Source organism: Stenella coeruleoalba, assembly GCF_951394435.1.
Source record: "Stenella coeruleoalba genome assembly, chromosome: 14".
Classification (NCBI taxonomy): domain Eukaryota; kingdom Metazoa; phylum Chordata; class Mammalia; order Artiodactyla; family Delphinidae; genus Stenella; species Stenella coeruleoalba.
Genome location: NC_137160.1, coordinates 38,649,006 through 38,673,463, shown reverse-complemented (window position 1 = coordinate 38,673,463; position 24,458 = coordinate 38,649,006). Strand labels below are relative to the sequence as shown.

General features: G+C 35.0%; 1 protein-coding gene across 4 annotated transcripts in view; it reads left to right on the top strand.

Moving 5' to 3' along the window:
- Positions 1–24,458, top strand: part of KIAA1328 — a gene marked incomplete at its 5' end in the record, with an annotated part of 384,225 nt that overhangs the window by 48,427 nt on the left and 311,340 nt on the right. For all 4 annotated transcript variants that reach the window (XM_079942020.1, XM_079942019.1, XM_079942021.1 and 1 more), the window contains one exon: positions 6,538–6,653. In XM_079942020.1, coding sequence (XP_079798146.1) covers positions 6,538–6,653 — 116 coding nt within the window. The remainder of the gene's footprint in view (positions 1–6,537; positions 6,654–24,458) is intronic.

Genomic DNA, 24,458 nt, shown 5'->3' with positions numbered 1-24,458 from the left:
CATTTAACTTATCTATTCATTTATTGATGGCATTTGGGTTATTTATACTTTTTATTATTATGGATAATGCTGTTGTGAACATATATGTGTAAGGTTTTTTTTTTTTTTGCGATACGCGGGCCTCTCACTGTTGTGGCCTCTCCCGTTGCGGAGCACAGGCTCTGGATGCGCAGGCTCAATGGCCATGGCTCACGGGCCCAGCCGCTCCGCGGCATGTGGGATCTTCCCAGACCGGGGCACGAACCCGTGTCCTCTGCATCAGCAGGTGGACTCTCAACCACTGCGCCACCAGGGAAGCCCTGTGTGTAAGTTTTTGTGTGGACATACATTTTCATTTCTCTTGGGTACATGTCTAGGAATGCTGGGTCAAATAGTAACTCTGTTTAACTTTTTGAGGAACTGCCAGACTGTTTTCCAGAGAGGCTGCACCGTTTTATGTTTCCACCAGAAATCTGTGAAGGTTCTTATCTGTCCTTTTACATAATGGCTAATGATGTTGAACATATTTCCATGTACTTTTTGTCTATTTGTGTATCTTCTTTGAAGAAATATCTATTCAGATCCTTTTAAATTGGGTTGTCTTTTTTATTTAATATTTATTTATTTATTGGCTGCATTGAGTCTTCGTTGCTGTGTTCAGGCTTTCTCTAGTTGCAGCGAGTGGGGGCTACTCTTCGTTGTGGTGCACAGGCTTCTTATTGCAGTGGCTTCTCTTGTTGCGGAGCACAGGTTCTAGGCATGCGGGCTTCAGTAGTTGTGACACCCAGGCTCAGTAGTTGTGGCACGTGGGCTCTAGAGTGCAGGCTCAGTAGTTGTGGCAACAGGGCTTAGTTGCTCCGCGGCATGTGGGGTCTTCCTGGACCAGGGTTCGAACCTGTGTCCCCTGCGTTGGCAGGTGGATTCTTAACCACTGTGCCACCAGGGAAGTCCGGGTTGTCTTCTTATTGTCGAGTTCTCAGTGTTCTTTATATATTCCATTTACAAGTCCTTTATCAGATATATTATTTGCAAAATTTGATCCCATTCTGTGCATTGTTTTTCACTTTCTTGATGGTGTCGTTTGAAGCACAAATGTTTTTAAGTTTTGATGAAGTCCAATTTATTTTTGTTGTTGTTGCTTGTGTTTTTGGTGTCATATCTAAGAAACCATTGCCTAATTCAAGGTTGTGAAGATTTATGCCAATATTTTCTTCCAAGAGTTTATAGTTTTAGCTCTCACATCTTGACTTTAATTCATTTAGAGTTAATTTTTGTAAATGCTGTGAGTTATAGGGGCCCAACTTTATTCTTTTGCATGTGGATAGCAAGTTCTCCCTGCACTGCATGTTGAAAAGACTGTTCTTTCCCTTTGATTTTCTTGTTACCCTGGTTGAAAATCAGTTTATTATAAAAATGAGTGTTTATTTATGTTTAATTCATCTATATGTCTGTTTTTATGCCAGTACCACACTCTTGATTATTGTAGTTTTGTAGTGGGTTTTAAAATTGGCAAGGGTGAGATCCCCATCTTTTTCTCCTTTTTCAGGAATATTTTAGGTTATCTGAGTCCCTTTCATTTCCATATGAGTTTTAGGATTGGATCAATTTGTTAATTTCTGCAAATAAACCTGCTGAGATTTTAATAGAGATTGAGTTGAATCTGAAGATCAATGTGGGGAGTACTGCCATCTTAACAATGTTAAGTCTTCCAGTCATGAACATGGAATGTCTTTCCATTAATACAGGTGTTTAATTTCTTTTGACAATGTTTTCATAGTTTTCAGTGTACAGGTCTTGCTGCTTCTGTTGAATTTATTCCTTTGTATTTTATTTTTCTTGATGCAGACGTACATGGAATTGGTTCCTTAATTTCTTTTGGGGGTTGTTCACTATCATTGTATAAACATATAGTTGACTTTTGTATATTAATCTTTTATCCTGTAACCTTGCTGAACTCCTTTATTAGTTGTAATAGTTTTTAAGTGGATTTTTTAGATTTTCTGTGTACAAAATTGTGTCACGTAAAATAGAGATGGTTTGACTTCTTTCTTTAGAATCTAGATCTTTTATTTCTTTTCCCTACCTAATTGCCCTGACTATAATCTCTAATACAGAGTTGACTTGCAGTGGCGAGAGCAGACATCCTTGACTTGTTTGTGATCACAGGGGGAAAGCACTTAGTCTTTCACCATTAAATATGGTATTAGATGTGGGTTTTTCGTAGATGGTCTTTTTCAGGTTGAGAAAGTTTCCTTTTCTTCCTATTTACTGAGGTTTTTTTTTTTTTAATCATGAATCATTGTTGGATTTTTTTCAAACCCTTTTCTGCATCTATTTAGATGATCATGTGGTTTTTGTCCTTTATTTTATTGATATGGTATATTACATTAATTGATGTTTGATTATTAAACCAACTTTTCATTCCTGGGTTAAATTCCAGTTAGGCATGATGTATAATCCTTTTTTTTTTTTTTTAAATGTTCCTGGATTGTGCTTGCTGGTATTTTGTTGAGGATTTTTGCATCTACATTCATTTGCTGTTGTTTTGTAGTTCTTAGAGCTCTTTTGACATAGATTGCTGTGTTTCTCGTTTCTTAAAGCACCTTTGTTCCTTTAGACAGTACATTTTAAATTACAGTTAAATGTTAGAATTTGTAAAGAGGGCATTAAGATGATTTCACTGCCATATATATATATATATGTATAAATATATTTTTTTAATGATGAAAGCTCTTCTTTTTCACCATGCATTTACATTTGCTTAAAAACAGTATATCCCTTTCTGTCTGCTAGATGTCCTGTGAAATCTAGGACATCTAATCTCTCTAAATCTTATCCACTAAGTTAATATTGAGAATTTATAGAATGCTACCAGCATTCTCTGCTTCCAAATGTGAGATGTCAATCAGGGAAAGAAATTTATCTGGTTGACCATTGGTGAGCTCTAACTAATTCTCTTTGGGATAGAAGCTTCGTTGCCTTGACCTTGTCTTTCACAGTAGAAAGACATTTCTGGAGTACCTAGAAGAACATTGGGGATATGTAAAGCCATAAAATAAATCTCTTCCTAGAACATTAGTTTTACTAAAAAGTTTAGAATAGATGGGTATGGGGAAACTTTTTATATTAAAACAGAAAAGATTGTTTTATGGAGAAAAATACAGAATGTGCAGGGATGTTTAAGCTAAAACATAAGCCTTCAAGGAAACTCAGGTTTTTTGCCATGGTTTTCAGCTGAACCACCCAACTCTAAGTGTATGAATTATCATTCCTTGTTAGATAAGAGTATAGTTTGTGGACATAATTGAGAAGTACTCTGAGATGTTAAATAAATGCTGAAATGATTATTTCTTTATGAACAGACTATTGTCCTCCTTGTAACTAATTAACAAATCAACACTGGGAATATCCTCTTGACCAGAGTTTTCAACTTTTCTATCCTATTAGTCAAGTATTTCCCTTTTTTGTGTTTACATTCTCATTTTGTTAACTAGCTTATTGCTGTACTCTAAATGAGATAGAGGATTAGGTATTTTTATGTTACTTTGTGGTCTGAGAATGCTTTGATAAAAAATGTAGATCATGATACCAGATAATTTCTCGTACATACACCTCATGGGAAATATTATTGAACATAAATTAAACAGGAAGACATATTTCAGAGTGGATATAAAATCTCGAGTTTGTTTTATTGGTAAGTCCTTTGCATTTAAAGGCTGTATTAATACACTTGCTCCTATTAACTATGCTAATAGACCACAGAGAAACCATGCATATCTTTAGATAGGCCTATAGAAGTGTTGCCTTTTGTGCTTAACACAGCTTGTTAAGTTTATAGCCTTCCAGAGCATAATAATTGCTAACGGGTAGTCTAATCATAGCAGCGTAACAGAAAAGATTTTCTTTTTTTTTAAAAAAAAGCCCTGTTTAAATAGTGTAGCAACAAAATTTTCAAATATCTCTAGAAACTAAATTTAGGAAAGAGTGGTTTTTCTGGATAGAGCACTTTAAGTTTTGGGAGAAGCTCATCATAGCCACTGGCATTATTGAATATATGTACAAACATTTTTTGCCGTCAGTGATCCCTAGAGTTTTCATGGATTTTCTTCAGGTTTGACAAAGGGAGTAAGTAAATGCTGGGGTATATGTTCTGACCTGGCAGTCTCTAGACATACTTTCTTCATTTACTTTAATGTTAGGTAAATGTGGCAGTGTACTTTGTTGTTACTGTTTTTATGACCTTGGAAGCCTTGCTTTCTTGAACAAACAAATCTTTGGGTCATTCCTCATATTTATTTGGCTTTTATGAATGGAATTGAAATGACAGGGGCCATTGTGAGGTTCCTTTCGGATATCCCATAACTGGATAAACTTACTGTGATTATTTTTTCCTATAGTAGGCATTCAGTTAATATTTTTTAATAAGTAAATGAAAATAAATCTTCTCTTATCTGCTTATGGATTTTCCTCTTCAGTCTCATCTTTAAGATTTGACCAATCTAAACAGGGAGAGATCTTGCCACATATTTTCTCACCTTGACAGTGTTTATTCTCTCCTTACAGTATATAGCATTACCTATTTCATCTTTCTTTTATGCATAATCCTACAGATTCATCACTTCTTTTGTTTTACGTTAACCTCATGCGAAATTTTGCATCATTACACTTTTTAATATTTCTCTTGTCATCCTCTTCCACTGCCTCTTTCATCCTATGGCTGTAGCTTTTGCATAGATTACAGTATTGTATGCCTTGTACCCTGACCAGATGTTTGTTAACTTCTTTCTTATTTCTTTACAAATGCTCTCCATATTTGTAAAGGACATATATATAGTTCCAGTATGTTTATAGTATAGTAAAGGAAATTATAGAACTTAAGCTGGAAGGAATTTTTAAAATTGTCTAGCCTTTTTTGTTTATGAGTGGGAGTAATGATGCCCAGAGAAATAAGCATGCTTTGCCACAGTCACCATATGTACGTGGTTTTCTGATTTACAGTTTGGGGGTGTACTTGATCTGGAACAGTTTCCTAGCAAAGGTGTTTCAGAAGCCAGTTGACAGATTGAAGAGGAGTGATTTGGATGATAGAATGAATTAATGGTTCAAATGTTTGACAATTTTAGAAAAAACTTAAGAGGCAGTGGGGAATTACTGTGAAAGATGTTAGTATAAATGTGGTTGAGGATAATGACAAGAATAGCGAAGGCATTATAAAGAGATGGCAACAAGGGAGCAGGCTAACCTGAGACCAGATTATAAATCCTCTACGTATGTGTATATTTGTTCCTTGTTTAGTTGTGTGGATTCCTTGTAATTGTATCAGTATTAGAGATTATGCTCGTAGAAAGAAGGTCCTGAGTCCCATACATGAGCCTAGTAGTATGCTAAATGTAAATAATAGGAGTCGGGAAAATGATTGGAATGTCATGATAAGCAAGAAAAAATAAAGCTATTTTTTGAACATTACTATATGCCCTGCACTTTCACACAAATTAATTCAAAGACAAGATGCAGTCAACTCTTGAACATTCAAAATTCTAATTTTCATTCTGTTATTTCATTGATCTTAATATCTCCACCAGAAAGCTAGCAACAAAGGAAAGGCTGTGGAGTTCATGTTATTCAGAAATTGCTCTGGTGGAGTACAGGTGTGGGAGGAAATAAATTTAGATGCTCAAAGAAAAGATTTGGCTTCCCTGTGGATTTCACTAACACATATCCCTGTGTGATCTTATAGAATAAAATGTGTTGTACTCTCTTTGGAGAATTAATCACCAGTGACAAAAATTCAGAGCTAGCATCTCTGTTCACAGAGTAACATGAAAATTAGGGTTGTCATTTTAAGGTAAGTTCTAATGTTTAGTTTTTTTTCCCCCCTCTGTGCTCTTATCAGAAACCACCCATTTTTGATAGGATTGAGTTGGAATACCTTTCAGAGTTAAGCATTAAAGATATATATTTTTGGTCAGTGTTTTTTACTTTATAACCCCTTTTTGAACTAAGAATAAATGTGCAAACCTTTTTTTATCTTAATGCCATTTAAAAATTCCAGTCCAGTTATTTATATGCTACTGAAGATTGCAGGGTATTAGTACCAGGAAAAAGTAAAATCACCTATGTATGTTTAATGCAATATTTACGTAGTATATATGTTGTTTATTTTATTGACAGGGTTTAAATAGAAGTATGAAAAAGATCTAAATCAAAATAAATAGTGCCTTATTTGATAATGAAGAGGTGAAACCTTTGTTTTAAAAATTCGATATTTTTCAGTCTTGGATCATAATTGGGAACCCATGAAGTATAGGACTTTCCATATTTAAGACAGTTCTGATTATTGCAAAAGTTCTTGATGTAAAAACCACATGCATATTTTATTACAAAGGTGTGGAATATTGCCTTGTGAAAGGTTAATTTTAAAAAATTCAAAAAACATAAATTATCCCTGAAGAAACCAGCATACCTCTGGAATAAATCTAGTTTTGGTAAACCACAGCTGTAGGCACATATTTTATTTTATTCTCATGGGCATTTTCTTTTCTCTTGTATTTCTTTCAGAGTAAGTGAGGAAAAGGAAGTAACAGAAGAAAGACTCAAAGCTGAGCAGGAATCATTTGAGAAGAAGATCAGGCAGTTGGAAGAACAGAATGAACTGATCATAAAAGAAAGGGAAGATATCCTTTTTGAAAGTCCTCTTTTTTAACGTGCAGAAAGTTTGACTCTTTCATGAAGAAAATGTAAACTCCAGAGAAATAATTGTTTTAATTTATAACAGAGAGTAAATCTGCATGGGCTGCCATTTTTAGGCAATCAGAACGACACTTAACAGCATGTGTTGTTGCTTCCTTTGTGCTTGATACAGTCGTCCAGCTGTTCCACTGCTGCTGTTATACTGTGGAGCACACATTTGTCAATTCAAAGAGACAATAAGAAATTTGGGCGTTAAAATGTAGTGTTGGAACTTTATTAAATTCCGTTCCACTACTGTAATTGAGCCTGAACCCTCTTTGTCTTTGGTATTCTTTCTAGCTAAAGCTTTGACAGTTCTAAGGAATTCTATTCTGAAATCATAAAAATAAAAAAAATCCGTTGTAACTTATAGATGTTGTAATTGATAAATGTTTATACTGCAACATAATACTACCAAACTATTCTCATGGAAGAGAAAACTATTGGGTTTAGAATTAGAGAGAGGGTTATGTGTGTGTGAGTGTAAATATGTATAATTTCATTATTTGTAAGAAAGTAAAATTAAAAATGGTGTTTTAACTTAAGAATTGTACTTTAAGGGATATGTGAGTTGAAATAAGCATATTTCTGAAGTTTGTTTTGACTGGGTAGATACTTATCTTTGGGTGTTTTTTTGCAGTGACATTGGTATAAAAGAGAAGTGACTGTCCCTAAAGTTAGGATCTGCCAGCTAAAGGAGTATGTGAATGCTTAAAGGAACGATTGTCCTTATTGTCAGTAGCATCATTTACTTGATTTTTTTTTTTAGATTTTTTTTTTTTGATGTTGACCATTTTTTAAGTCTTTATTGAATTTGTTACAATATTGCTTCTGTTTTATGTTTTGGTTTTTTGGCCCCAAGGCATGTGGGATCTTAGCTCCCCGACCAGGGATTGAACCCACACCCCCTGCATTGGAAGGTAAAATCTTAACCACTGGACCACCAGGGAAGTCCCCCATTTACTTGATTTTAATAATTTTTTTGAAGATTCTTTGAGTGTCAAAAATGATCATGTATTGACAGTAACTATACCTTTGTGAAAACTAGGGAAATAGAAGCATAAAGATAAATTAATTCACTGGAAAAAAAAAGCACAAAAAATAACTATAAAAATTGAGTTCTGAACTTGTATTTTTCAAACAGTGGGAGTGCATGATTGCAAATTAATAGAATCAGAATTCTCCGATTTGATTTGTGGAGTAGAACATTTTTTAGTTTTATGGGCCCCACAGTTTGAAAGGAGTACTTTTTCAATTTTTTTTTCTATATTTCTTTAGCATTTGAATAATCATCTTGGGCCTTCTCTTTTCTTTGCTTTCTTTGACTTTATTGCGCTGGGTTGTCAACTCTCAGCCTACGCCCCCACCTCTGTGATTTTCTTCTTGCTACTTTTCTCTCTTGGTTAAAATAGCACTGTTTAGTCAGAATTCACGTCTGTGCTCAGCCAGTGTTAGTCTTTCACTTTGCAAAAGGAATAGTGACTCAGGACCCTAGCACTTTCAAGAAAAGGTGGACTAGGAATGCTTTTATTTGTAACAGAAGTTCACTTTACAGGGTCTATTTCTTTGCACATAACAATTCTGGAGATAAGTGGCCTCTGGCATTGGTTCAGTGGCTTAAAGTTTTCAGTGCTGGGTCCGTACAGTTCTCTTAGCTTCTTCTAATGGTTGCAGGATTCCAGGTTTCAAGATGGTTACTCCAATTCCAGGTATTACATTTGCATTAAGGCAGAAAGAAAGGAGAAGGAAGATGTTCTGGTAGTTGTGACTCCCTGTCCTTTTTCAAAATACATAAAATCTTTCTCAGGGCATTTCCCTCGACGCTGCCGCACAGCAGTCTTTCATGAGATATTTATTGTCCTGAACTTTATCACATGGGCATGCTAATCTGCAAGGGAGGCTGAGGAAGTGAGCGTTTAGCTTATCCAATTTAGACAGTGGGAGGCAGCAGGGAAGGGGATTGGAAATGAAGTCAGCCTCCAACTCTGGTAGCAGAAGTAGGGGAAATTGAAGTCACTTTTTTAAAAAAAATTTTTTAATTTTTATTCTTCTGGCTGCTCCATGCAGCATGTGGGATCTTAGTTCCCCAAACAGGAATCGAACCCATGCCCCCTGCATTGGGAGCACGGAGTCTTAACCACTGGACCGCCAGGGAAGTCCCTGAAATCACTTTTTAAATACAGAGGAGGTGGTGATACCTTGATCTCCCCGGAACAAGATAAATAAATAAATAAATAAATATTATGTTAAGTGGAATTGGGGTGAGTTGGAGAAATAAAGTGAGAGAAGGAGGAGGTAGCAGACAATTTAGAAATCCTGGCCACAGTTAGGGTGCGACCTAACACACAAAACACACACAAAAATGTGTGGCTGTCTGGTAAAGCAGAATTTAACTTTGGTGGACTATTACATTTAGCACTCTTCTGGATCAAGATTAATTGTATTTAGTGTCGAAGCAGTCTAAACTCAGCATGGTTATGGGCAGAATAGTTTCTTCTATCAGGATGAATATTAAGATACCCCCAGGTGATTGTAGTGACACAGTTTTTCCTGTTTTCTTAGCACATAGGTCAGCAAACTACTGCCGTGGGCCAGATCTATCAGGGTGTCAGCTAAGTGCAGCCACACACATTCATTTATGTATCTTCTGTGGCTGTTCTTGCGCTACAGCTGCAAGTGGTGCCGTTGCAACAAAGACCCTGTGGCCTACATAGCCCGAAATATTTATATCTGGCCCTCAGCAGAAAAGTTTGCTCGCCCCCATCTACCTTATAAGATTAAAGTAAAGGAAAAGGCATGTAAAGAAGTCAAAGACTTAGACATGTGTTGTAGTTAGACCAATTTTGCATTTGGTATAAAAGGATTTGATTTGAGCATTTATTATTATTATTGTGAGTGAAGATTGGAATAAATATTAGACCATGTTCAAAAATTAAAATGGTTTAGTTAGTATAATTGGTTTAAGATTTTTTGAATCACCTAAAGATAAGTGGTATTTGTAGAATTTGTCAAAGAAAAGAGAATGAAAGGTATGATTAAAAAACAGTGACATCCATGGTTTTTATTCCAAGTAGATTGCTCAAGTACAAATCCCCTTTACCAGTATAAACTTGTCAAAGGATAATATAGATGATTTTACAGTACATAAAACTCTGTAAAACTTAGAAACATAAAACAAGGATATGATTTAAAACAATACAGTTTTAACTACAGATACATTAACCTCTCGTACATGAATGATTCAGACTCATGCATGAAATCAGATCATTTCAAATTATTTTAAAGCCTGTTTCTGTGTGAGGAACTATATGGATTCTGATTTTTGGCATTTTAAAGGTGTGCTATCCTAATTTATGGGTTTTTTGTTTTAAAAGTTCTAATAGGATTTATTGATCAACTATACGGACCCAGACCAGTCCAGTCCCTTAGTAGAAAAGAGTAAAGATATTTTACATATTTGCATTTGGATCAGGCTTTTGAAGGATTTGTTCTTACATGAAATAGAGAATTTATTACTAAAACATAAAAATCCTTGGTAGTTTTCAGTCTTTGAACAAAGAAAGCTTATTTCTTGAGAAATTAACTATGTAAATGAATATGCCATTTACAAAGTCAAGCAGTCTGATGAACCTAGTTGATTTTTGCCTAGCTAAATGAGTATGAATGGAGAGATAAATCTGAAATGTAGAGAGAAATATGTCCAATAGGAATAATTCTAAAAGATGTTAGCATGTAATAGTATAAGACACAGAGGATGCAGCCATTACAAAAGTTGATTAATGTTTGAGCTGATTGTATTTCCAGAACATAGGTGTCAGGTCAGGATGGTATCAAAAGCTTACAGAAGGAAAGTAAAGTTTGATATTTTCTGATTTCACTGTTTTAACTGACAGAGCAAGGGAAGTGACAGAGAAGAAAGCACAATGGGCTTTAGAGTCAAAATTGTTTCAGCACTGCCTACCTGTCTGACCTTGGGAATGCTACTGAACTTTTCTAAGTCTCTTTTTTCATCTATAATATATGGATAGCTAATAATGCCTTTTTTGCAGGCTTGTTGAAATTTGGCAGACTCTTTGCGTTGTGTGTGTAAAGAATCTAGCAGTGTTTCATACTTTGGGACACTGAAAAGAAGATAGCAATTCTCGTTATTACTACTATTAATATGGATGAGGGATGAGTTGACTAGCTTCTCTGTTTCTCACTTCTGTGCCTTTCTTCAGTGGGGTTTTGATGGTTTTCATTAGGTTAAGCAGGTGCTTAGGCTGCTTAGAGGCCCAGTAGGAGAGTGAAATTGATCTGTTCTCTGCTTTATCTTCTATTTCTATGAAAGAGGAAACCTTTCTGCATCATATATACCAGTTAGGTGCTCATTGAGAACAAACCAGGTCTTACTTTCCTCTCCCATAAACCAGACTGACAGAAATGTTTGGTTTTTTTCTCCTTCTGGTCTGTTTCCATTGTCTCTCTGATTGAGACTTAGTAAATTGAAGAGGTTTAGAGGTACTTAGAACTTAGATTCTCAAGCCCATTGAAGAAAGAATTTTAAAGGAACCAACCTTAACCTTTTTGAGGAATGTTTTAGAATGAGCCAAAGGTCTCAGTATGTCTGTACTGAAATTAGACTAGAGAAAATTCACAAGAATTTTATCTAATTATGTGAAAAGAAATCATTTGTGCAAATAGCAATAATACTTCAGAGGTATTCAAAGCTTTCCATTTAACTATATACATCTCTGCTACATGAGCTGAACTACCACGATCTGATAGACTTTTACCAAGAATAGGAACCATACTGTAGGAAGCTCTATCATAGATCTGGATGCAGTGGTCTTGGGTGGGTAGGCAGGGTGGGAAAAGATAGTAAATAGAAATAAGTTTCATGAGAAAGGAAATGAATTTCAAAAGAAAGGGTACGTCTTCCCTTTCTAATTAATCTTTCTGATCCTTCATAAGAAAAGGCAGGAGATTCTCCAGTCCTGGAAATAGTTTGGGGAGAATTAAAAATCTAAACTTAGTGAAGAAGCCTATAGGCAGAGGAGAGGGTATTGTGGTGTCTGGCAATGTGGTATATGAATATAGCAAAGTATGTTGCCCAACACCTTATCAGCCTTTTGGTTTTGAATAAATATTGGGTTTTTGTTTTTTTATGTTTACAAATTGAATTTTATGGTGGTAGGATATATTCTGTGCACTTGGATAGTCAGTTTATTCTATTCAACAAGTGCTAGACAATATTGTTTTACTAATCTAATAACTATCTCTAGTACTGTAGAAGTTGTGCTTTTGGGGGCCATTTTATTTGCTCTGTGATGCTGTATAACTTAAGCAGGTTTTGGACCATTATTATTGTATATTGTCCTGTAATGTCATTATAAATCATAATAACAGATTAAATAACCCTTTACATTTGTATTACAAAGAAGTAAGCATGCTTAAGGAAAGAACTAGTTATTACTAGTATTATTGTTGCCTAAGCTGTTCTTTTTTTTAAATTAATTAATTTATTTTTGGTTGTGTTGGGTCTTCGTTGCTGCGTGCAGGCTTTCTCTAGTTGCGGTGAGCGGGGGCTACTCTTTGTTGCGGTGCACAGGCTTCTCGTTGTGGTGGCTTCTCTTGTTGCGGAGCACAGGCTCTAGAACGCAGGCTTCAGTAGTTGTGGTGCACAGACTTAGTTGCTCTGTGGCATGTGGGACCTTCCCGGACCAGGGCTTGAACCCGCGTCCCCTGCATTGGCAGGCGAACTCCCAACCACTGCGCCACCAGGGAAGTCCCTTTAAGCTGTTCTTAAAGATTATGTTGTTCTCTTAAAAATACTTAGATATTAATGCTAACTGAAGGGAGAAATTAATGATAGATGCTTGCAGAAAGTAAAAAAATATATTAAAATTTTATCTATATACAACTTCATTTCAATAAGCCTTTAGGGTTTGAGTTACTCTGTGGTAGTGAGTTATATTTACATTTTACTTTTCTGGAACTCATCCAAGAATAAGAATAAAAAGAAGTACTCCTCACCTGCTCTGGTCCCCTGTATATGGACTTTGCTTATATGAAAATTCCTGAGGCTGTCACATGTATAATAATAAACTCATTATCTGGTATCTAGTTTGTAAGTCCATTGTAGATTAGAAGTAGAAAATTAGAAGTAGGGAAAGGAGCTACAGTGAGAATATTGAAGCTGACAGGAGAGTCAGCTATTAAAACTATTAAAAATGACATAAAAACTGAAAATGCACAGCAGTTTAGAGCTTCTCCCCACCTAGGTATATCTCAAGGCCATCATATATTAAATGATGTACTTAACACTTGTAATGATTATTCTAAGGCATCAAAATAATGCTAAATTGTTTTTATCCCATTCTCTTTTCTTGGTACTTCTAGTACTTCTGTTAGTAAGACATCTTACATTTGTGTGTTGGTTTTCTATTTACAGAGTACTTTCACTTATACTTTTTAATCTTCACAATAACCTGATTAAGTTAGGTGAGGCAGATACTCATATCCTTATTTTACAGATAAAGATATAGGACTGGAGAGGTAACTGAAACAGCCCATTGCAGAGTTAAGAGTGAAATCTTTTGACACCAACTGTCTTTACACCAAATTATTTCTGCAGCAGTGACTGATACAAATATCAATAAGCCTTACTTTTCTAACCTGCTTTATAGTTAAAGCACAATTTTATCAAAAAATTAGATTTTACAGTGCTTTTTATCCAAAGTTGGTTAAAAAAAATGGGAGGGGGGAGCATTACTTAATAGAGTGTAACCTAATTATCCAGAAATCCAGGTATGTAGAATGTTCCTGAGATTCACTTGTATTTTGGCTTTTCTATTCAGTCACCAAGTCTTTATCATTTTTCCCTTTGAAATGTTATTCTGAACCCATTGTCTTTTTTGTTTTAATTTTTATTGGGGTATAATTGATTTACAATGTTGTGTTAGTTTCAGGTATACAGCAAAGTGAATCTGTTGGACATATTCATATATCCACTCTTTTTTAGCTTCTTTTCCCATATAGGCCATTACAGAGTATTGAGTAGAGTTCCCTGTGCTATACAGTAGGTCCTTATTAGTTATGTATTTTATATATAGTAGTGTATTTTATATGTGTCAATCCCAATCTTCCAATTTTACCCTCCCCCTGCTTACTCCCCAGTAACCATAAGTTTATTTTTCACATCTATCACTCTGTTTCTGTTCTGTAGATAAGTTCATTTGTAGCCTTTTTCTTAGATTTCACATGTGATATCATATGATATTTGTCTCTCTCTGTCTGACTTACTTCACTCAGCATGAGAATCTGTAGGTTCATCCATATTGCTGCAAATGGCATTATTTTGTTCTTTTCTTATGGCTGAGTAATATACCATTGTATATATGGATAAAGAAGTTGTGAACCCATTGTCTTTTGCTGTTTTCACTGACACTTCACTGCATTCCTGTGTAGTATCCTTTTGCCCATCTCCATTATCTACAGCCGCCTTTGACTTCATTTCATCACTGTTGCCAGATTCATCCTTCTTGAGGACTATTTTTATCGCATCACTTGTCTTTTTAATAACTTGCTTTGGCTTCTTATGACCTAAAATATCAAATGCGTGTTCTTAATTTTGACGTTCAAGCCCTCCGTTACTGATATCACGTAACACATGTGACCTTCATTTTTATGACTCCCTTGTGTGGTACCTACATACTAGGTAGGAAAAATTCATTAGTTTTTCGTACTTATTACAGTTTATTTCTATTTGTCATTGTTCCTTTCGCTAGTTTTCTTTGAGACTTCAGGACATTTTTCTGAAATTTTTTTAACAGTATTTAACTCTTAGAACTCTTCAAGCATTCATACCTATACCAACTGCCCTAACTTGTGCATCTTGTGCTTCCTTGGGCAACTGTAGTGCTCTTTCAGTAGTACTGGGTTTTGAATAAGAAAATTTACGTCAGTCTTGGATCAGTTAATTTATACCTTTGTGACTTTACACAGTCATTGAACGCAAGACCATGTCAATTTCATTTTAGGAGAATAAGCCAGTTTAGTTGCTTTAGACTTGAGTAGTAGAGAAAGTGAAGGCTGTGAAGAAAAGGAGATATTATCTAGCCAAAGGGTATCTATATTTGAAGAAATGTTTTTTGTTTTGTTTTAAGGCTGGAAAAGAATGTTGAGTATATTTGTATGTTGAAACAAATGTTCTAGGAAATGATTAAGATCTGCTTTCCATCTCATAGTACCTTTTCTGATTTTTAGTTTTTCTTCTGTGAAAATGAAACAAGTCTTAAAGAAATCATGATAAATATATCTAACTGTTAAACTTAGATGTTTTGGAGTATTAAGATATAAGATTGTGCTTTTCAACCACTTTGCCCTCTATTCTGGGCTTAGCAAGGTTCATTTGTTTACGTATGTATGTGTTTGTTATTTTAGTGTTTGCTATGGACTGAATTGTGTCCCTCCAAAATTCGTGTGTTGAACCCCTAACACCTCTCTCCCTCCCCCGATGTAACTATCTGGAGAAGGGTTTTTAGGAGGTGATTAAGGTTAAATGAGGTCATGTGGATGAGTTCCTAATCCAATAGGACTATGGCCTTATAAGAAAAGAAAGAGAGATCTCTCCCTCTCCCTCCCTTCTCTGCATCCCCCACATGTGAGGACACAGTAGCCATCTGAAAGCCAGGAAGAGAGCTCTTACCAGAAACCAAATCCTTTGAGACCTTGATTGGACTTTCCAGCCTCTAGAACCATGAGAAAATAAATTTCTGTTTTAAGCCACCCAGTCTGTGGTATTTTGTCAGCCTGAGCAGATTTAGACAGTATTTAATGTGTACTTAGTTCTTTGGTATTTTTATTCTGTGTATATGTTGAAAAAGCCTTTCAGTGTATCTGTAGAAGGGTAATGTTTCTAAATTTCTAAATAATTAGTGTGGTTTCAGATATCATTCTCTGATAGTTTTCCTTTATTTTTAGTCTCCTGGTTGGGTATTATTGAACTTTGAACACTAATTTTTAAGATATTATTTTGTATTTTTTAATGAGATTTGCTTTTAAGGATTTTTCTGCCTTATTGTTTGAGATCGTTTTAATATCTGTGGTGTACCATTTTATAATAAAACAAATAGCTTTACTTTGCAGGTTTGGTTTTGACAGTGTTTTGATTTCTTTGACTTGCTGAAGGCTCTAGATGTGGAGCCTGAGCACCCCCAGAGAGCAATTTCTGTGTTGCTTTATAGTAAGTGATACTGGAATTCAAATAGATGTGGATTGGGGCTTCTAAAATAGCCCTACCCTAGTAGCTAAAGTATTCACTTTGATGCCCACATGTAAATAAGCTAAGCAGACTGAAATTCAAAAATATTTATTTTCTACATTTCTGTTTAACTAAATTTGTTTTTAGTAATAGTTCTGCACTGGATAAACGGTAGTTAATCTGTTTAGCATAATTGAAAATTACTTTGGGAAGTTTCAACAGTTCTTGCATGAAGAAGTAGGCTTTTGATAAATCAATTCCATAATAATTATTGTTGAGGAGAGTTCATTATTTCATTTAGCCTTTTACATTAACTGATCTTCTTTAAAGGGCTGTTCTGACGTAATCTCTTCAGCTAAATCCATTTGCCATACCACAGCTTGTAATTGCTTTAGATTTGAAGAATATGATGAATGACTTTATTATTGACCAGTAGCAAATTTGTCTTAAGTGTTCTTAACCTCAGTATGGCCTTCACTTTTGAATAGTTAAATGATTCAGATGGTAATATTCTCACCTCAGTCATAGACTTATACAATAGCATTTCCTTTTTTATTTTTATACTTATACCCAAGATTTTACATTTCCAACTCTAAATTTTCAGATGTAGTAAATCTGATTATGGTATAGTCATGTAATGACAAAAATTAACTGAATATCTGAAATGGATCTCCCTATAGATAAGATGGTAAGGATTGTCACCTTCTCCCAATTTCATTATCTTTTGTTAATACAGAAATCGCAGGCTGTTCAACTCTTTTCCTGAATGCTCAGGCTGGTGAAAAATGGAGAAAGAACCTTCCTAACAAAAGTCTTACACATTCCTTGAATTTCTAAATAAATATGACCTAGAAAACTTAAATATCTAAAGATGATACTTGTTTATCTTCCAGTTGGTGTTCCAGTTGGTCAGTTTTCCTAATAGTAGTTATAATGTGTGTGTCTTATTTTTTGGCCATACCTTTAAAAGACCTTTATCTACACAAAGGCTGATAAACACAGGAAAAATGGCAACAGGCAAAGGAGAGAAAAAGAAAGATGAAAGCAATACAAAAGAAGGTTAGAAATCATAGAAATTACCCTAATGAGAAATTTGTACTAGAGAAAGTTTGACAATTGAGAAGAGAGCCTAGGATATGGTGATAGAAGAGAATAGTTATTAGCTGAGTGCAGGGAAAAGTCGCCAGATAGCTACCTCTATCTCACATAATAACCCCAAGGCATCCGTGTGCCAGGCTAAAAGCACAAGGACTAGTTTAACAGTCTAGAGGCAAAGGGAGTGAGAGGAGGTTTTAGTGTGATAGTGTAATCATTTAGAGATATCACAGCCTTTATAAGCATATTCTTCATATAGTATTATACAGTAATTTGAGATGGCAGAGAAGTGCTTTATGCTGCTAAGGCAGCTTTTTTATCTTTATTAAGTAAAAAATCTATATGAACAATTCTTTTGTAAACTTTTAGTTAATTAGCAATTGGGTGTCTCAAATATGGCTTATCTCAATATGTGACATAATAAAAACACTGTAGTATTTTGGAAAGAACACATAAACTTGAAATCTTGACTTCATTTTACCTTTAAACTAGCTATATGACCTTGGATAAACTAACCTCTGCAAGTCTGAATTTTATCGTATTTAACATGTTAATAATATCTGAACTGTTTACCACAAAAGGTGATCAAAATTGTAAAAGTTCTATAAAAATTTGAAGTCTACAAAAATATTTTCTCTCCCTGAAAAAGTTTACAACATACAAATGGATGTGAAGATATATTTGATAAATCATTTGATTTTTATTCTTTATTATATTCCCTCACACATTTAAAATGTTATCATTTCAAGCATGCTGTGAATTTAAATAAGCCTCTTTTTGTACCAAAGCAAATGCTATTATAATTCTTTTTCAAGTTATCATATATTTTATTTTGTTTTTTATTAATGTTGATTTATAACATTATATTTCATCTGTAAAATATTATATTTCTACTTCTGTATACCCTACAATGTGCTCATCACCAAAAATTTATTTTCCATTCATCACCGTACAGTTGATCCCCTTTACCCATTTTGCCCTTCCCCCTACCCCCATGTAACCACTACTCTGTTCTCTGTATCTACATGTCTGTTTTTGTTTGGTTTGGTTTGTTCATTTATTTTATTCTTTGTTTATTAGTTTTTTATGTTCCACATATAAGCAACATCCCATGGTATTTTCCTTTCTCTGTCTGACTTATTTCACTTAGCATAATACCCTCAGGGTCCATCGATGTTATTGCAGACGGCAAGATTTCATCTTTTTTATGGCTGAGTAGTATTACTATATATATATATATATATATATATCATATCTTCTTTATTCATCTGTTCATGGGTACTTAGGTTGTTTCCATATCTTGGCTATTGTAAATAATGCTGAAATGAACATGGGGGTGCAGATATCTTTTTGGATTAGTGTTTTCATATTCTTTGGATAAATACCCAGGAGTGGACTACTGAATCATATGGTAGTTCTAGTCTTAATTTTTTTTTGAGGAATCTCCATACTGTCTTCCATAGTATTTACACCAATTTACATTACCACTGACAGTTTATGAAGGTTCCCTTTTCTCCACATCCTCTCCAACACTTGTTATTTGATAGGGATTACATTGAATCTGTAGATTGCTTTAGGTAATGAGAACATTTGACAATGTTAATTCTTCCAAGCTAGGAGCATGGAATATCTTTCCATTTATATGTGTCTTCTTCAGTTTCTTTCAATAATGTCATATAGTTTTCAGTGTACAAGTCTTTCACTTCTTGGTTAAATTTATTCCTAGGTATTTTATTGTATTTGTTGCAATTATAAATGGGATTGTTTTCTTAATTTCTCTCTCTGCTAGCTCATTATTGGCATATAGAAATGCAATGGATTTATGTTCCATTCTTTTCCTCTTCACCTTTTACATTTTTGTTGTCTTAAATTATCCGTTTTTATGTTGTGGGTTTGTTACCAAATGGAGATAGCTATAGTTATTCTTTTACTTTCTTTTTTTCCCCTTTAACTTTTATACTATAATAAAGTGTTTAAAATCTATTCTGATAGATGCAGTTTTCCAGTTTTGTCTATTTATCACCTGCTCAAAGTTTTGTATATTTTTTCCATTTTGTTTCTGGTAGAAATGCTCCTGTCAACATCTCTTGTAAGACAGGTCGAGTGTTGATGACCTCCCTCAGCTTTTGTTTGTCTGGGAGAGTCTTTATTTCTCCTTCATATCTGAATGATAATTTTGCTGAATAGAGTGTTCTTGGGTGACAGGTTTTATCTTTCAGTATTTTGAGAGTGTCATTTTACTCCCTCCTGGCCTGTAGGGTTTCTGCTAAGAAATCTGCTGATAGCCTAATAGGGGTTTCTTTGTAGGTTATCATCCTTTTTTCCCTGGCTGCCTTGAAAATTCTTTGTTATTGACTTCTGACAATTTTTTTATATTTCTGGTAGAAGGTCTTTTTGCATTGAGGTAATTAAATGTTCTCTTAGCTTCATGGACTTGTATATCCAGTTTCTTTCCCAAGTCTGGGAGGTTCTCAGCTATAATTTCTTTAAATAAACTCTGCTCCCTTCTCCCTTTCTTCTCCTTCTGGGATACCCATTATCCTAATGTTGCTCTTTCTAAAAGAGATGAACAACTCTCATAGGATTTCCTTATATTCTTTTTTACATCTTATTTCTCTTTCCTTTTCCACTTGTATCATTTCTATATTTCATCTTCCAGCTCACTAACTCTCTTTCATATAGTCTGCTCTATTTCCAGTGCTTTCTAATGCATTCTTAATGTTGTTTATTGTGTTGTTCAGCTTAAGAATTTGATTGATTCTTGTTTAATTCTTTTTTAGAGTTTCAGTCTCTTTGGTAAAGTATTCCACTTGTTAATTAATTGTATTCCTGAGCTCATTAAACTGCCTTTCTGAGTTTTCTAGTATCTTGTTGAGTTTTTTCATGACAACTATTTTGAATTCTCTATCAGTTAGATTGCAATATTCCATGACTTGAAGTTTAGTTTCTGCAGAATTGTCATTTTCTTTTTGTGGTATGGTGTTACCGTGGTTCTTCATGTTGCTTGAATTGTTCCTCTGCCTGCTCATTTGAAGTTAAATGACAGGTTAAGAGTTAGTTTCCTTTCTTTTGTTTTCTGGTAGGTGGCACTATCACACAAGTTTTTGGCTTCTCTTACCTGCACTGCCTCTATATTTGAGAGTGGCACTTTCCAACCTCTACCATCTCTGTAAGAGGTGTGGCTTCTTGCCTCCATTATTGCTTCTTGTGCCACCTGGGTTGTTGCTGCCTTGCTTCTTCCAGAGCCACTGTCATCCATCAGGATGGTGGGCTCTTTCCTTCTGTCTGGGATCCCCTGAGACACAGGCTACACCGTGGGCTGAGTGGTGCATTGGTGGGGGAACTGGGATTGCACAGGCACCTCCACCGTGTTTGTGTTTGTAAGGTTTGTGGGTTCCACCACTGTGGATGGTGGGGCAGAGGCTGGGGTCATGGGCACCTCAGCATTGGAGAGGTAGGGTCCCAGGCCCCACTGCTGCTGCTGCCCAGGTTACCTGCAGTCATGGTCACTGGTGCCGTTTGGTGGCCGGAGTTGTGTGCACCGCCTTCCCTGCTGCTACTAGGTTCTCTGTAGCTGTGGGCTCTGCTGCCATGGTCAGAGGGCCAGGATTGCAAGCACCATCTCTGCTGTTCCCTTGGTTCTGCCTTCTCTGTGTGTTTCAGCCTACCCACCTTTAGACGTACAGATGTGTGGAATTCTTCGGCATCCTATTGTGTCAGGCAGAGGCACCTTTGATGAGTTGTGGTTGTATTACTGGTTGTAGATTAAAGTGGGGAGACAAAAGTAGTTTTTCATCCTGCCATGTTTCTGAAATCACTTTGTATTATAAATCTTTCAAAAGTTATCTTTTATTTCAGATGCTGTCTTCTATTTGAAGTTTTTGTTGCTGTTGTTGTTGTTTGCCTTTAGAGTTCTCATTCAGATTTCTGTTGCCCAAAGGGTGTCTAGGTTTCTAGTTTTTGAAGAGACAATATAGTTTTTGAAGCAAAATGTTTTTTGATTATATGAGTGAGCGTGCCTTAAAATTTTTAAAGCTGTTTTAAGGAAGTTTTTTGTTAAGAGAAATCAGGTAGGAATTGCTAAGGAATCTCATGCTGTTCTGACAAGGTGTAGAAGAGATCACAAGGAAAGTAATATAGAAGCAAAGCTGAAAAGACTAGGATTAGATGGAACCTACTTAAGGATATTTTGTGAATCTGTGTCAAGATTAAGCTTCCTTGTATATAACAAGAAATGCCAAAGTTAACAGTAAAAGAAACAGGATATATGTTTATTTAGTTTTCATGTAAAGACATCTGAGTTTTGGCAATTTGAGGTAGATATGATGACTCTAGATTTTTGGGGAGCCACAACTTTTTTTATCTTGGCATTCTAAGCTTCAGCCATCGTGTGCACATTCTAATCAGCAGGAAGGAGTCTGTTAATTTTGAAAAGTTTGTTCTCAATTTAGTTTTAATTTTAATTTTCAGTGTTGGATTTAGAAATATAGTCAATTTCTATATATTGATTTTATATCTTCTGACCTTGCTAAATTCTCACTTGTTAATTGTAATAGTTGTTTTACAGGTTTCTTCGGGTTTTATAGTCAACCAATTATGTCATCTGCAAATGAAAGCAATTTGTTCTTTTTGTCTACTCTGTCTGCCTTTTATTTCTTTTTCTTGCCTTATTGCAGTACCTCCAGTTAGGTACTGAACAGAAATGATGAGTGAGAACATCCTTGTCTTGTTCCACATGTTAGTGGGAAATACATATTTCATCCTTAAGATTGATTTAGCTGTATGGTATTTTGATGGGTGCCATTTATCATACTGAGGAATTTCTATTTTATATCTAGTTTTCTAAAAGTTTTTTTTTTCATTCTTAAGTTGTCAATGAACATTGATTATTCATAGTACTTGACATTTGATTACATATTTATTTATTCTCTATTTCCCTCATGGGACATCATTTCTGTCTTGTGCACTACTGTACATTGAGAGTCTAGCATAGTACCTGGTACTCTGTATGTATTCAAAAAATACTTGTTACATGAACGAATTTTAAACATACATGAGTTGCTTGATCAGACTCTGAAGAGAGAACTTGTACTTTACTGCTGGAACTGAATGATCATAGCACTTTATCGCCACATGGTGATATATATACAAATTGTAGTAAAAGCTTCTTGGGAGGTGAATAAACTTACGAGAACTAAAACTGCAAATGCTTGGGCTGATGTGCTGGTTATAATTTCAAATAAACATATACTCATTATATATAACAAGACTGTGTCTGAGATTTAGCAAATATTTTTCACATTTGGTAGGTGCTGAAGTGTTTTCTCTTTTCCTGGATGCTAGAAAAGACTGAAGGATCAGCTTAATTACACATGTTAAAGAAACAGAATAAATTGTGAAAGTTGACACAAGTAGAGTGAGGGCAAAGGCATTTCTATATTTGCATTCCTGCTCTGTCAGCATTTCCTTGCTATTAGGTGTTAGCCAAATTTGAATTTTAAACAACAGGGATCTTCCAGCTTCTTAATTTCTTGCACTAAATATTTAATATATTTCAAGAAAGTCCATCTTACGGCCAAGAAGGAAACTTTAGGTTTGTTCTTAAATATCCAATCCAACTAATTCTGTAGAATTAGTTCTATGGAATTCACTGAGACATAAATGTAGAACTGAGTGGGATTTATCTGTTTTATCAGGCAGCATCTTCGAATGAAACTGTCTATCCTCTATACTGGTATGATTACCAATGTGTATTTTCACTTCTTAGCCTCCATAAAAGATAAAGAACCATGTGCCACATATATGTTAATAAATTTTTTTAAGTGCAGTTCAAATATTAAAACTTTCTTATTTATGTTAAATGGTCAATCTTGTAAAATATTGATATTTTTACATGAAGGTTAGCCCTTCTTATGATCAAAATACCCGAGGGCAATAGTATTGGGAGTACTGTTTTAGTAATAAAGATTATAGTATGGATAAGTTCCCTACAAGGCCCCATGATGGTAATACCCCTAGATTTTGTCATTAAAGAAAACTGCTGAGAGGCGATAATTTTTTTTTTTGTATGTGTCCCATTTTCATTAATGCATGGTAATTGATGGAGCTGCAGTGACTTGTAGCAGTAATGAGTTCTAAACATAATAATGCACTCTTTTCTAATAAGTGAGCACTGCTGGGTTTTAAAAGCATACTAAATCAGTTGCTTTAGTATGAATTTATTAGTTTTTTTCAGCATTAGCTTTAATAGTAGTTATTTACATAAGCGTACATCCCATTAACTGCCATCAGGGCTGGAAAACATGCTGAACTGTTCATATTTTCATATAATTATTGAACATAATGGTTTCATTTGCATTTCTAAACAGTGATGTTTCTGTCAGCCTTGGAAATAGTGTCTTTACGCAGTCCTTATTTCACATCCACTTATTTGACATCGTTAAATTTTATGCTAATGTGCTTCCCTAGAATATCATCAGTAGGACAGATGCTTGTGCTTTAATATACAAATCAGGGATGCTTTTCCATCCCCCCAATGGCAAAGGAAATTTTTTAAATCTGCACTTTTAGATATAGAGTCTGTCTCCATATAAATAGGTTTATGAAATAAAACTTTTATAATCTGGTTTTCTCTTCAAAATACTTCATTATGAATAGCTATTTACCTGACTAAGGTTAGTTTTGTTGTCTTGAATGAGGCGATATGAGTCTTAGTAAAGATCTTGTTGCTTATGAATATTTAGAATTCTGCTTCTGAAATGTTGATCTTGAGATGCACGCTTTTCAGTGCCTTTGCATATATCAGGCCACAGCGTTAGTTTTGAAAGTATTCCCTGTATTTTTGTTCCTTTAGTTTCAGAACCTAGATTGTAATAGCTCATGGTGGAAGCTGTTATGTTAATGCTCTTGGGCATCTAAGCTTTTTGTATGCACTTAGAAAATGCTCAATGTAAAAAAGTCACTTGGTGGGGGAGGGGTGCAGGATGGGATGCCACGAGCATGTCAGTGAGGTAGCAGAACTAATATGAAAGGACAGATTTTCTGAAAAAACTCAGTGCCTTTTGGACATCTATGTGTACTATCAGCTTTTATTTCTCCAACGTTGTGGATGCTTTTGTGAATGCTGTCAATTGAACAGCTGGTTGGAAAAGTTTAAACAGGAGCAACCAATTAAAGAATTGTTTTGGGAGTTAATTCAGGTCTTTTTGGGGATTACCACTTTTTTTTCTTTCCAGCCCTTTCTTTTCTTGTGTTCTTACAGCTCAAGGTGGCATTTTATTGTTGACTCTTAGTGGACCTGCAGTGCCAGAGCTGACTCTGCAAAGTTCAAAATGCAAGGTTGGCATTCTGGCAAGATAGGCTAAAGAAAAATCTTCAAGGGCTCTTGCCCCAAATTACTTGCTAAAAATAT